A 15,594-nucleotide genomic window follows, 5' to 3' on the forward strand; every position below is an offset into this window, starting at 1 on the left:
GTGATCGTTCCCCTCTATTCGACATTGGTGAGGCCTCATCTGGAGTACTGTGTCCAGTTTTGGGCCCCACACTTCAAGAAGGATGTGGATAAATTGGAGAGAGTCCAGCGAAGGGCAACAAAAATGATTAGGGGACTGGAACACATGAGTTATGAGGAGAGGCTGAGGGAGCTGGGATTGTTTAGCCTGCAGAAGAGAAGAATGAGGGGGGATTTGATAGCTGCTTTCAACTACCTGAAAGGGGGTTCCAAAGAGGATGGCTCTAGACTGTTCTCAATGGTAGCAGATGACAGAATGAGGAGTAATGGTCTCAAGTTGCAGTGGGGGAGGTTTAGATTGGATATTAGGAAAAACTTTTTCACTAAGAGGGTGGTGAAACACTGGAATGCGTTACCTAGGGAGGTGGTAGAATCTCCTTCCTTAGAGGTTTTTAAGGTCAGGCTTGACAAAGCCCTGGCTGGGATGATTTAACTGGGAATTGGTCCTGCTTTGAGCAGGGGGTTGGACTAGATGACCTTCTGGGGTCCCTTCCAACCCTGATATTCTATGATTCTATGATTTTCTTGCCTACTCGCCCAGTTTTGCAAGATCCCTTTGTAATTCTTAACAGTCAGCTTTGGACTTAACTATCTTGAGTAATTTTATGTCATCAACAAACTCTTCCACCTCCCTGTTTACCCCTTTTTCCAGATCATTTCGGAACAGCACTGGTCCTGGTATAGATCCTCGGCAGACCCCGCTATTTACCTCTCTCCACTCTGAAAAATTACCATTTATTCCCTACCCTTTGTTTCCTATATTTTAACCAGTTACTGATCCATGAGAGGACTTTCCTGCTTATCCCTTGACTGACTACTTTGCTTAAGAGCCTTTGGTAAGGGACCTTGTCAAAGGCTTTCTGAAAGTCCAAGTACACTGGATCACCCTTGTCCACATGTTTATTGACTCCCTCAAAGAATTCTAATAGATTGGTGATACATGGTTTCCCTTTACAAAAGCCATGTTGACTTTTCTCCAACATAAAATGTTCATCTGTGTCTGATAATTCTGTTCTTTTCTGTAATTTCAACCACTTTGCCTGGTACTGAAGTTATGCTTACCAGGATGTAATTTTCAGGATCACCTCTGGAGCCTTTTTTAAAAATAGGAGTTACATTAGCTAGCCACCAGTCATCTGGTGCAGAAGCTGATTTAAGTGATAGGTTACATCCCACAGTTAGTAGTTCTGCAATTTCATATTTGAATTCCTTTAAAACTCTTGAATGAATACCATCTGGTCCTGGTGACTTACTTCTTAATTTATCAACTTGTTCTCAAAGCTCCTCTATTGACACCTCAGTCTGGGACAGTTCCTCAGATTTGTCAACTAAAAGGAATGGCTCGGGTGTAGGAATTTCCCTCACATCCTCTGCAATGAAGACCAATGCAAAGAATTCATTTAGCTTCTCCGCAATGGCCTTGTGTCTTCCTTGAGTGCTCTTTTAGCACTGTGATCATCCAGTGGCCCAGCTGATTGTTTGGCAGGCTTCCTGCTTCTAGCATAAGTCCATAGCTATGCCATTTCCAGCAGATTGGTTTCAGTTTAGCAAAGTAAGGGATCACAATGGGAAACTTATGTCAACCTGAATGATGTCAGAAACTAGGCTCTCCATCAGTATTTCAGGTACCCCTGGTCTTCAACTCCATTTTCTTATCTAGGGGAGGAAACCCTTCTCAGAAAGAAAATATCTGGATGCAGCAGACTTAAAGGTACTTGCTACACAGCACTCCAGGCAGGTCATTAGGTGGCAATGACACCCTGATTTTGTTACAGCATCTCAACTTTTGGATGGGTTTCAGAGTAACAGTCGTGTTAGTCTGTATTCGCAAAAAGAAAAGGAGTACTTGTGACACCTTAGAGACTAACCAATTTATTTGAGCATGAGCTTTCGTGAGCTACAGCTCACTTCATCGGATGCATACCGTGGAAACTGCAGAAGACATTATATACACACAGAGACCATGAAACAATACCTCCTCCCACCCCACTGTCCTGCTGGTAATAGCTTATCTAAAGTGATCATCAAGTTGGGCCATTTCCAGCACAAATCCAGGTTTTCTCACCCCCCCCCCACAAACTCACTCTCCTGCTGGTAATAGCCCATCCAAAGTGACCACTCTCTTCACAATGTGTATGATAATCAAGGTGGGCCATTTCCTGCACAAATCCAGGTTGAGAGAGGTCTTAGTATCTGTGTCCTTCCTTATCCAGCTGCATCAGCTGGATCCCTAGTTCGAGGTCTGATGGAAGCTGCTGGTGATTTGCACACATGTCCCTGCCCCATAAATGAGCCAGATTTCATTTATCCTCCCCCCCAGTCCACTCAAATTCCATGATCTACCCTCTGTTCTGGTGTGTGGCATGGCTTAGGATGTGACATGTGTTGTGTGCTCTGCTGTGTTCAGCGGGTGACATTCCACTATCATTAGGAGGGACTCAAGTGTTCCCTATTGTTTCTGCAGAATAGACGGTGGCAGTCAGGGCAGCCAGTGCTCAAAGTCGTCTGAAAAAGGTGGGAGTCTGTCATTTTCTACAGAAATGAAAGCAAATCACATCTGCCTGTCTCCGCCCCCCCCCCGCCCCAATCAATTCTGCCTCCAGCCCCACCTCTGCTTCTCCTGCAGCTCCTGGGGTTCTTCACATCCTTGTCCTAGGCCTGTGGGGGATGCAGTGGGGTCCCCTCTCCCCTTCTTGGGCTGAGTGTTACAGGGAGGGAAAGGGCAGAGGAGGGGAAAGGAGAAGAAAAGCCCTCCCCTTACAGGGGAAGGAGGGAGCAGAATTACCCTCAGCATCTGTGCTCTGTTTTGCTCCCGCCTCACTCCCTCAGCATCTCTGATTGGCTGCTTATGCCCCAGGAGGGCGGGCAGAAAGGAAAGGAGCCAATTAGAGGGGTTCCTCCCCATCCCCCAGGCAAGGCTGAAATGTATGCGGCTTAGCCACCTGACTTGAGCTGTAGAAGTTTTGTTTGCGTGTCTGCAACCCATTTCAGCCAGGCGCACATTGAGCGCTGAGGGCAGCAGAACGCAGTGCAGGGCTGTTGCGGGGTTGTGGTCAAGGCAGTGAAGCACAGCACATGGTTATACCTTTGGGAGAGGGGTGCAGGAGGAGCGAAGAGAAGGAAAGTTGTTAGGGGACTAACCCTGCACCCCAGGGTGAGATCAGAGGCCCAAGGGTACTCTAGACAATCTGATCATGGCACTATAAGGGCCTGAGGCAATGGGGCCCTTGCTAACCCATGCAGTGATATAGCCAGAGCAATGTCAGTTGCAGAGAGACTTAGCTAGTGACTTGGCAACACTGCGAGAATCAGCACTGGATCTCAGCCTGTATTGGAGAGTCCTGCTTCCTGGCCTTGGTTTTCTGTTCTCTCTCGTGATGCTTTACCACCCTGGGGAATGCTTCCTTTGTAACACTATTTCTTCTCTTTCCTGTCCTTTTCCTTGCAGGGAGGAGTGAAAGTCCTAATCACAGGCCCATGGCAGGAAGCCAGCAATAACTACAGCTGCCTGTTTGATCAGATCTCAGTGCCTGCATCTTTAATACAGCCAGGGGTGCTGCGCTGTTACTGCCCAGGTAAGGTATGCCCATCTCATGCAGCTGGTGATATAATGATTGGACTGTGCCATATGAACCCAGCTCAGCCAGCCGGGCAGCAAATATTAGGAAGCTGTCCTGAATTCTTCCCCTTGACTCTGACACAGCACTGCAGTATCTCAGTGCATGAACCTAACCATGGGTGTTCATGTTAGCATTACTAAGCAGAGAGCTGAGCCAAAGTTTCTGTTTACCCAGCTTACTGAAATGAATAGGAGAAATAACCGACACTTAGCAAATGTTCTGGAGAGCAGCAGGTGAAAGGTGGGGGTGACGGAGAGGATGCACACCCAGGTCACAATAGCTGTGGACTTGTAGCTATAGCTGTGGAGTTGTAGATATAGTGCAGCAGTTCTGTGAACAAACCTCTGAGCCCAGTACAGCTCTCTTGTGCTGGGTAGCACTTACCCATGAGAGGGGTCTCTTGCATTCACTTATGGTGCTTGGCCTTCGCTGCTACCCACAGCAAGTCCTGGCCAGTGTACAGTGTGATGAGCCAGATGCAAAAGCACTGAGCCCTCTGACACAAGCATTGTTGCTTCATCTCTAGACGTAGGGCCTTCTTTGAGACTCGTCTGTACATCGTGGCTTTCTTCTCTCTCTAAGGGCTTCTCTGCAGCAATCCAGGGTGTGTATGCACAGCACGCTAGCCTGCTGTGCATTAACTGACCATGTAGACCAGCACTAAAGTCTTGGTGCCCTCAGCTGCTTCCTCTCCTCCCAGATGCTCACCTTCCCTGGCATTGGCAGCCATCCTTGATGTATCTCTCACTTTCTAATCCAACTGTTCCCATCTTGTGGCACCAAGCTGTGTGTGAACTAGTAAGATGGTGAATTCTGTGGGTCAGGGAACTGTCTACTTCTGCATCGTTAAAGCACTTCACTCATAACTAAAAAATATGTTTCTTCCAAAAGACTTGGGTCTTCTGCTCCTTGTGCTGCAAATGGGCAGATATCCTGAGTCGCTCTAAGGGGAGAAGCCAGTGAGGATGATTTCCCTACATCCTTCCCTGATGTGTTACATGATAGATTGTGTTACATGATAGATTTGCAGGGTATGCCTCAAACTAATATATCACGGGGCAGGAGGAATGAAGAAAACAGAGACTCTGTGCACTTGGAATTAGGGTACTGATATCCCAGCCCTGGGATTCATCCAGGGCTCTTTCCCACATTTCTGCATTGCAGATTGTGCCCCCATCAGCTGGATTTGCGTTTACCTTTGATGAACTCATTGCATCTCCCTCTGGCTCTAACAAGTGACAAAGCTGGATAAACAAACTGGAAAATCAGAGAATGATTTAATCAGAAAAACAGAATGGTTAGTCCTAGAACACAACTACTTTCACGTCAAGTGTGGGAGCTTTAAAGGGAAGTAACAGAGATACAGACAAACAGATTGAAAACAAATAATAAAAAAGTTAATTGAAATAGAGCGAATCCATGTTTTAAACCCTAACAGCAGAGTGTAGATTTAATATATGCTGCAAAATGTCCAAACCACCCAAACAAGCACTGTTTATAGTAATTAGACAAGTATTGCTTTTTCAGGGCAACAGATTAAAAAGAAAATAAAAGAAAAATATTAAGAGCATTGATTGATTAAGAAATAGTGTAGCAAAGCAAGTGACTGCAGAAGGAAATTAAAAGCTGGCAAGATAAAATATCACCAGCATGACCAAAAGAGTATCCGAGAGAGAGAGAGAGGGAGAGAACTTACATGTCATTTGTCTTCTGCATTACATTAAAAAAAACAACCAAGCTATTGAGTTTAAAAGATCATAAGAAATTACGGGAAAATTAAAGTCTCTGAAGACTTCTGAAGTTTAAGTAATATTAATAATAATTGCCCCTTATATGGCACTTTCCATCTTCAAAACACTCTACAAATGAAGAGAGGCAGGTAAGTAAGTATTATCACCCTCATTTTACTGATGGATCAGCTGAGGCAGAGAGGGTCGTGTCTTATTGAAGCCACAGAAGGAATTAGGGTCAGAGCCAGCACCTAGCTCCTAGCACTATGTTCAGACCCACCTCCCTCTAAGGCTCCCAAAAACCATGGGGAAAGCAGCCGTCAAAGAAAAAGATGATGATACCAACTAAGGACCCCTCTGATCCATTTGCACTCAGGGCAGCTGGAAAGGTACTAGGAGAATGAGCTGATCGGAGAGACCAGCCGGGACTGGGAACTACTTTAGTCAAGATTATTCTTCAGAAGCAGTTAACAGCTCTGGTCCTGACCACTGTTCCCTCTAAGCTGTGCGCAGATCCTAAACCCCGTGCACACGGCAAAACACCGCATGCACAAAAATTTGCACAGAAGCACAATAATTTGCACAGAAGAAATTTTTTGCATACACGGCCTGTCAAAAATTAGAGAGAACATTGGTCCTGACTCTCCTCTGCCTTGTACCTTGTGTTGTCATTTCTACCTAAACAAGGTGGATATAAACAAAATCAAATGAAAGCTTTTCTCTGACATGCACTGGTGATGGTGTCCTACACTCAACTGCATCAGGTGCAAGGCAATAGAGAACTGAGCCCATGGTATATGACATGGGTTTTTATTCTGTTAAACAAATCTCTGGTTGGTTGTTTTGGGGAGTATAAGAAAGAGTCACTGGCAGCACTTTAAGATGGCTTATTTCCAGCTTGGAGAACTATTAATTAAAGTTGTTTAGGGGTCAGCAGTCATGCTTCTGTGATTTTAATCACTCTAAATGATCTGGACAGAGCCCTGCTGTAACTTGTATACTTTTCCTAAGGGCACCAAAACTGAGTAAATTGTAAATCTAGAGAGTGACACGAGGGAAGCACCAATTAATGAACTGCTGTTTTGATACCTAAATGCAGTAAGTACACACAAGATCCTGAAATGTGAATTCCTCTAGGCCTGGAGGAATTTCAAAAGGGAGCTGCTCCATAGAAATCCCTAGATCCCCAGCGAAAACAGGTGCAAGTAACACTTACCATGAGGGTTTTTCCACTGTGGTGACTAGAGTGTCCTGTCTAAGCTATTAAGTCAGTGGAGCAGCTCCGTCCATGGCACAGCTAGAATGGCAATGGCAATTCACTTGTGTCATTAGATAGCTATTTTCTAAAAGAATATTTAAAACCACATTGGGCCCAGGTACTGCTTACTTAGACAAAACTCCCAGTGAAGTACATGGACAGAGTGTGCCTGTCCTTCATGAGCCCAGATGGAGAACTGACCTCCATGTTCCTAGTTAAAAAAAACCAGAAAAATTATCAGGTTCAGCCCCCTTTCTCCAGATCTCTTGCCCAGTCAGCTGCAAAGCTTCAACCCTCAGCATCTTTCCTTCCACTTTTATAAGCAGTTTGTTCTTATTTGAAGTTTCTGTATATGTTTTATATGTAATAATAGCAAATAGAATACCAAGGAGGCTCCCCTCACATGTACAAAGCTATTTCTGTTAATACAACAGAGACACTCCAGAGTATCCATAGGACAGCTTCCTTGTATTGTACGGGCTGCACCACTGTGTGTGTGTTGTCCCATAGATTATTCGAACAGCACTTTGGAGAGTTGATGTGCATTAGTAAACTCATATCCCAGTTTTCATTTAGAAGGCTTGAATTAATTAGTTTTAAAATAATGTCTTGTTTTTTCCTTTTAACATAGAACATTAAACATTAACTGGAACTAGAAGCTGCATTTACTGTCCCTTTACATCTCCCATGGAGATGTCATCGTTTCTGTGGCTTCTCTTTGGTCTTAACTTGGTTTGGCGCTTTCAGGATCTTTGCAGAGGCTTTGTATGGCCTCGCACTGAAGCTTGGTATTTGGCTTGATGTGCATGAAAAGACAACTTCACTGTAGCGTCAGAGGGAAGTTGGTGATAAAATAATATTGAGTTATTTATTAATCTTTTAATCACTCCAACATATGTGTAATCTGTGTCTTCTGCGAATGGAGTCTGCAGTCTACAGCATATCTCCAGGTTAGAGAAACCTGATAAACATCTGACTTTCCAGCTGTGCAAAGCACAGAAACACTTCTCAGAAGCCCTTTCTGCTCTTGCTCTCTCCCTTTGCATATGACGAGAGCTGTAGAACAAAACTGAATCATGCATTCCTGCAGAGAAATACCTGTTCTTACCACTTGTTCTTTGTTTTTAGCTCATGATACCGGGCTTGTGACTCTGCAAGTTGCCTTCAACAATCAGATCATCTCCAACTCTGTGGTGTTTGAATATAAAGCCAGAGCTCTACCAACCCTGCCTTCCTCCCAGCATGACTGGCTGTCCTTGGATGGTAAGGAGTATATTCAGTGTCCCTTAACAAAGTCTACCACACTTGGGTGCAGGGGAGTAAAGAGAGCTCCTCATGTTGGGGCAGGAAAAGGAGATGAGTCTTAGCTGTACTGAAATTCTCTTGCTTATTGTTTCAATATTACTCCATTTTAGAGACCATTTGCTGAAATTTTTCATTGTCTTTTTGGTGTGAACAAAATATTTAGCTGGGGAGCCTGTGGCCCCATGTCTGATCCATTTGAGGGGGAAGGGGGAGAAAGGATGCTTCCTCTGTAATAGAAAACTGACTGTCCCAAAGAAAGGGGCCTGACTGGTCACCACTGTCAGGGCCAGCCCCAGGCATACTGCGTCTTCTGTCAGAACTCTGAGCTTCATCTTGTCAGGAAAAATTCTAAAATGCCACATTTGTTCCCCCTTTCTGCACTAAAAAAGTCTATGTAACTAATCCAGTGGTTTTCAACCTTTTTTCATTTGTGGACCCTTAAAAAATTTCAATTTGAGGTGCGGACCCCTTTGGAAATCTTAGTCTAATTCTCATGGGCCTGCACAGCATCTATGAGCAGGGACAACGTAGACGTTCTTTGGCATGTATGGTTCAAGGACGGGCTTTTTTCTCAAAGATTCTAAGATGCTGTCTCATTCCCCATTCTTAGTGGGAATCGTTTACAAACTATAAAGCTGGGGCTATCACCAGCAGGAGAGTGAATTTGTGTGGGGGGGTGGAGGGTGAGAAAACCTGGATTTGTGCTGGAAATGGCCCACCTGATGATCACTTTAGATAAGCTATTACCAGCAGGACAGTGGGGTGGGAATAGGTATTGTTTCATATTCTCTGTGTATATATAAAGCCTGCTGCAGTTTCCACGATATGCATCTGAGGAAGTGAGCTGTAGCTCACGAAAGCTTATGCTCTAATAAATTGGTTAGTCTCTAAGGTGCCACAAGTACTCCTTTTCTTTTTGCGAATACAGACTAACACGGCTGTTACTCTGAAACCTATAAAATCATTAGTACTAGCCAGGCAGTCTGAAGCCGAGTCCATCTCTCTTTCCCTGATTTGACTGACCAGAACAGAATGTAGTTAGGTTTTGCTAGATGTCAGAGCTGATAAATTATTGGCAACCTCAATGGGAACACATGCTTTACCCTTAATATTTATCTGGTAATTCTGTGCCCCTCAACAATTCTTTTAAAAGTGACCAATTGCAGCAGAACAGGGTTGTAAGAAGTATAGAAAGGGAAGCAGGGGAGTTCTCTACTCAGAAGGGTTCAGCATGCCTGCCAGGGAGAATTGAGTTACCACATAAAATACATGCTGCCAGCAGGTATAAAACCTGTTGAGAAAGAAAGAGTAGAGATTTGCAGCTGCTATTGAATGCACCCAGGAAGCAACTGATCCAGTGACTGGTTTCAGTTATTTTTGTAAAACATTGACTGCTGGAAGTTTATTGGTTTTCTCTTTGGCTAAGCATTAGGCAAGTTGCCAACATTAACTAACCGGACAGCCACTTCATTTCCCTTCCGGTCTGTGATTGCCACGGAGATATGCCTTCCAGCTCAGGCCCTGGAGACCTGCGGAAAGTAGCTGATTTGTGTTAGCAACCTTGACAGTCTGGAAAGAGACCATGGAACAGTTACCATTTTTTCATCCCTTAGTTCATGAGAGAGTCTTGATTTGGTAGGCACTGCAATGTATTCTGTCCAGTTTTAGAAAAAGTCCTAACATCACTCTTTGTTGATCCATTCATTTGGCAGTTTTTGTATTCTCATATAATCCATTGGGCAAATTTGATTTAGAAAAATCCCCACTATTCAGAGAACCAGTAGCTAATAAAGAGAGAGAAGAACTGATTTAAGTTACATAAAAGAAGTGAAGGGAGAAGTAGCTTGTACATATGCAATATATGCCATATTGGAGACTGGAACATGGGAAATAATGGTTCTGTTAACTCTTTAGTCCAGTGGTTTTCAACCTTTTTTCATTTGCGGACCCCCTAAAAAATTTTGAATGGAGGTGCGACCCCTTTGGAAATCTTAGACATAGTCTACAGACCTCCAGGGGTCCACGGAGCACAGGTTAAAAACCATTGCTTTAGTCAATTAACCTCATACTATTCTGTCTGTTAAAGATGTGGCAATCATTACACAGCATTTGCTTTTGTAGAGGATGTATCTAGACTGTAGATACATTTGCTATTGTAGAGGATGGATCTAGACTGTTCTCAGGGGTACCAGATGACAGAACAAGGAGTAATGGTCTCAAGTTGCAGTGGGGAAGGTTTAGGTTGGATGTTAAGAAAAACTTTTTCACTAGGAGGGTGGTGCAGTACTGGAATGCGTTACCTAGGGAGGTGGTGGAATCTCCTTCTTTAGAGGTTTTCAAGGTCAGGCTTGACAAAGCCCTGGCTGGGATGATTTAGTTGGGGATTGGTCCTGCTTTGAGCAGGGGGTTGGACTAGATGACCTCCTGAGGTCCCTTCCAACCCTGATATTCTATGCTTCTATGCTTTTGGAAATTCACCTTAGAGGCATCTTGGATATTATTTTAAAAAATAAAAAAGTTGTTATTAAAACAGTCTGAAGTAGAATACGTTTACTAGTGTGATTGGATGTCTAATACAGTCACATCGGACATGACTAATATTTAGAACTATTTCAACTCAAACTGCAGAAACACTTGAACTCAGCCTCAAGTCTGATGCAGACTGGTTACAAACCAGCAGGAGTTTGTGCTTGGAAATTGTCCATAGAAGCCTTTGGCAGGCTTCCCTGCTCTATCTGAATAGTCCCAAACTTTATCAGGTTCTTTCTTTATGGTGTATTATAAGTCTGAGCTTGATTAGATAAGACAGTCAGATGGGGCAAGTTACCTAGCTCTGGTGTCTTGTAATGGCAGAGCATATATAATGGCACCTAGAGACTATCGTGGTTGATGCATTACAAATATCTCAGACAAATAAAAATGAATGCAAGAGAAAGCTCAGTAGAAACCACTTTAGGATGCTTTCTGAGAGTGAGATGTATGTATGTATGTGCTGCATTTGAGCCAGAAAAGCCAAGAGAAGATAATTCCTCTGAACCTCTGTGTGTGTGATTTTGGTGGTCTATTACATTTTCTTTCTATGATTCCCCATTATTATAGCAGTGTACTTGTCTGGTCATAAGTTCTGTCTACGTACCTACCCAATCACCCACCTGTGATAAGTTGCTCCCCCTTCTGGGGTGCCACCTGATGTACTGGGGCATCACTGAGCCTGCCTGTTCCATCAATCTGGGCTCCCTCACCCTGTCCTGCTAAGCCAGGCCCTCAAGCCTCCTCTAGCACACACACAGGTAGGGACACACCCAGCTGCAAAAAGACACAGACACTGAAATCAGTACTGCATGGGAAGGCTTTCACCTAAGGAATTGCCCAGCATGCAAGTGCACTCCCTCTGTGGAGAGTAAACCCCAAAATTGCATTGTCTTGCACTGCACAGAAAACTGTACAGCGTAAGCTAATTGAAATTCACCCTCTCTCTCAATGTGGAAAGAGATATTCACAGCTCCCCCACCCCCCAGTTATGAATTACACAACTGGGTTTAAAACAAAAACAAGTTTATTAAGTACAAGAGGTAGATTTCAAATTATTATAAAGCAGGGGTCGGCAACCTTTCAGAAGTGGTGTGCTGAGTCTTCATTTATTCACTCTAATTTAAGGTTTTGCATGCCAGTAATACGTTTTAACATTTTTAGAAGGTCTCTTTCTATAAGTCTATAATATATAACTAAACTATTGTTGTATGTAAAGTAAATAAGGTTTTTAAAGTTTTTAAGAAGCTTCATTTAAAATAAAATTAAAATGCAGAGCCCCCGGGACCAGTGGCCAGGACCCGGGCAGTGTGAGTGCCACTGAAAATCAGCTCGCGTGCCGCCTTTGGTACGCGTGCCATAGGTTGTCTACCCCTGTTACAAAGGATAGCCAACAGATCGAAGGAGATTACCTTAGTAGATAAACAAAAACCGCAAACTGGGCTTAACACACTAGATAGGTAGGATATAAATTAGCATTCTCACCCTGAGTGATAAACAGACTAGCATACGCTTAAGACACAAGTTGCCTTGGCTTTCTCAGGTTTTCATACACCAGCTAAAGATCCCTCTAGTCTGGGACCATCGCTTGCCACAGTTCAGTCCTTGCCTCTCAGGTGTTTCCAGGTGTGTTGTTGTAGGGAGAGTAAGGTACCTTCATGATGTCATTGACTCCCTTTTATATCTTCTTCCCACTTGCTGGAAACCTCTTTTGCTGTGACCTGGGTCAAACAGTCTCCATTGTGTAGTGCTATCTCTGAGAGGTTTCTATTGTCCACAGTTTCTGGAGTAGCCCTGGTGCTTGTGTGCATTTCCTCAATGAGCCATTAACATTGTTTGGCCTTTTTACTGTTGTACCTGAAAGGCTGCTTGTGGGTGTTTTCAACCTCACAACGTGTTTCAGTATTACCTACTTAGCCAAACTTCATAACTTCACATACTGAAATAATACATGCGTACAAATAGGATAATCATATTCAGTAAATCATAACCTTTCCAATGATCCCTCACATGACCCATCTTGCATAGAACACATCTTAGTTATGCCATATTCATATCATAACACTCTGTGAAGAATATGGGGCATAGGGTCACACATTGTACTGGTCACAAGTTCTGTCTACCTACCTACCCAATCACCCACCCACATCACCAAACTATCTGAGTGCTCGTGGTTTCAGTTTCTCATGTCTTTCTGATTTTTTTGGAGGGCCTACATTTTCAAGGTCTTGTCGTACCCATGTGTGACCATGTGCCAGAGGAGGAAAATGAGTTTGATTTTACCATGTTCTGAGCATTTGAAAATCATGCAATAAGCATGTGCTGTAGATGTTTTTCACTGAGCTGGAAAGGAGTGCCTGTTACATATGGATGGCTGCACTGGACAAGGAGAGATTTGTAGGCATCAGGCTATCACTGGTGCTGATGAACTCAGGCAAGGGGTTGGTTCCTCCGGATTTTGTCATGTGGCAGAGGACTCTGTAGGGTCGTGGAAGGTGTGAGGAGAAGACGGAACCCCACTGTGCTGCACAGGAGGAGCATTTAGTGTCTTGGGCAGCTTGGATCATGCTCATTTGTTCTGTCTGAGATGGACATCACCATGCATGTTACTGCTTGCTGGTTGGTGGCACAGCCTTTCCTTTTTGTCTGTTCTGTCTGATTCTCTTAGCTGTGTTAATCGTTTCTCTTCCTTGGCAGGATGAGTCATATAGTTCTGATGCACACACACGATTTGTTTATGGGCTTGTCACGCTGTATCCGTTGGCAGCTCTTCTGTGTTTTGCTAAGTTATTGTCATTATGTTGAAATGTGTGGAAAGATCCTGTCTCAGTGGTCCCCATAGTGTGAAATCCCAAGTTTAAGGGGCACCTAGTGCTAAGAGCCCTGTAATAGCTGCAGTGCAGATTCTGGAAGCAATATTGTTATCGTCATTATGTATACTGTAGTAACACCCCAAGGCTCCCATCAGAATCATGGGCCCCATGGCATTGGGAGTTGTACAGACAGAAAAGCAGAAAAATCATTGTCTCAAAGAGTTTAGGCCCAGATTTTTAAATGTCTTTAGGCATTACTCCACTCAGCATTGCATGGCCTCATTGCTTAGGAGTATGTCTACATTGCAGCTGGCAGCGAGTCTCCTAGGATGAGTAGACAGACTCTCACTAGCTTGGCTCAAGCTAGAGCACTTAAACCAGCAGTGAGGATGTGGCTCAATCTGTCAAGCCCACCGGACCCCGTGGGTCTGAGTTTGGGTGGCTAGTTTGAGTCTCTAGTGGAGCTGAAACATCTACACTGTTACTTTTAGTGCGCTAACTCGAGCTGAGCTAGCATGAGTGTCTCTATCTGGGCCAGGAGGCACGCTCCCATCTGCAGTGGAGACAGACCCTTTGTCTGATTTTTCAAAAGTGATTTAGGCTCCTAAATCCCATTGACTTTTACCTGGAAGAGCAGATGGGGGTGTTCACCCACAATGGAGCAAGCTGGTCATAGGTCAAAGAAGGACCTTCTCAATAACACTCAACCTTCATAGTATAATCTAATCCCTTATGTACATGTTGGTTAAGATTGTGCATCTGTTTTCTTTCTTAGATGGGCTTATTGTCTTCATTGAGTTTTAACCAGCAGGCAGCAGGTTAGATTTTGGGGAGCTGGGATGGGAGACCCAAATGAGTTAATGCTACTTGAGCTGCCCCTTTTGTTGCAGTCGAAGTTAAATTACTGAAAACTATGGGGAACTAAAGATGGGAAGAGGGGCTGTTGAGTTCCTTCAGAGGCTAAGCATTTACCTTCATTACCTTTTAAACTGTCCTGCTGGTACATAATTCCTGTGACTGTATCAGTAGATCCAAGGTTAGTGAGGAAGGACCTGGGCAGGGGTAAAGGGAAGAAACTTGGCACAGGTAGGGAAGCTGTTGCTGGAAAGAGTCCCCAGGGCAGGGCCAGACCTGGAGCCAGAATTAAACCTAAATAAGGATATGATGAAAAGAGGTGCAGAGAAAAGAGGAGAGGGTCAGGAAGGAGATGGATAGAAAAGAGCCACAGTTATTACACTAAGACTAAGAGTATCTAGTTCAGTTTTCTCACTAGCATCTCAGCTGAAGAGTTCGAGTCTTGAGGCCAAGAGTGGAAAGAGGGCCAGATGGCAGGGTCTGAGGACATTGCTGCAGCAAAGGACAGATACATTGGATTCAAACAGAACAAAGAAATTCTAAAACCTCTTATAGATATTTCAGCTTTTCTGCTGATCCCAGCACATGATCTGAGTGAGGTTATTAGAGTTAGTCTTACTAATCAAAGGTCTCCGTTCTGATTGTTTACTTTTAATAAAAGTTAATATATAAGGCTCACTTTATCTTCGCTGAATTATAATTACAGAAAATTGACAGCTCTGGCTGGCTTCCTTCTGAGCGTGAGCTGTGCTTGCCAAACTATAAAATACCAGGTCTAAGATTCTACCTGTGCCAGATTTTGAATGTGTTTGATGCAAAGGAATTGACCAGTGTCCCCGTCACACCACTTTGCTTATATGCAAAGAGAGGCAGAGCTGTTGTGTGATAAAATTTCTGTGGACTGGCTGAGAAGTATTTATGCAAACAATCAATTTCTTGATATTTCATGTTTTGACCAGTCATTAAAAAATGACTGTGTAACCATGGGTTAGTCAGAATAAGCCTAATTCACTTGAAGCCGTGGTCAATGTACCCATTTGCATGGCTGACACTATGCAAGAGCAAATGTATACTTTGGCATCAGGCTTACAGTAAAGCTGAGAAACAAGCAGGGAGAAATGGAAATTATGAATCAAGGGACCTGAAAGGAGAAAATTTGCCAGGGGGAAAACACACCTAGGTTGGGAGCTTGGGCAAAACTAGCCTTCATTGGCACGTGTGTGGATTTAAAGCTCATGAAACCATGAGGCAAATTGCGCTGGAAAGAGCCAGGAAGAGTGGGAAGGAGGATTTGGAGCCAGAAATACCTGCTGCACATGTTTGTGACTGAGCACAATACTGTACAAATTCCTGATTTACTTCATTTAAATGTCCACAGTATTGGCATTCCTTTATCTGCGCAGTTTGTGTCTTAGATCCCCTGGCCTCACTTTCTTGTCGTGCATA

General features: G+C 43.8%; 1 protein-coding gene across 6 annotated transcripts in view; it reads left to right on the forward strand.

Moving 5' to 3' along the window:
* The window catches only part of CAMTA1 (calmodulin binding transcription activator 1), a 949,829-nt gene that overhangs the window by 832,566 nt on the left and 101,669 nt on the right, over positions 1-15,594 (forward strand). For all 6 annotated transcript variants that reach the window (XM_084652102.1, XM_084652098.1, XM_084652097.1 and 3 more), the window contains 2 exons: positions 3,487-3,613; positions 7,775-7,909. In XM_084652102.1, coding sequence (XP_084508228.1) covers positions 3,487-3,613; positions 7,775-7,909 — 262 coding nt within the window. The remainder of the gene's footprint in view (positions 1-3,486; positions 3,614-7,774; positions 7,910-15,594) is intronic.

The sequence above is a fragment of the Lepidochelys olivacea genome, assembly GCF_965140295.1.
Source record: "Lepidochelys olivacea isolate rLepOli2 genome assembly, chromosome: 18".
Taxonomy (NCBI): Eukaryota; Metazoa; Chordata; order Testudines; family Cheloniidae; genus Lepidochelys; species Lepidochelys olivacea.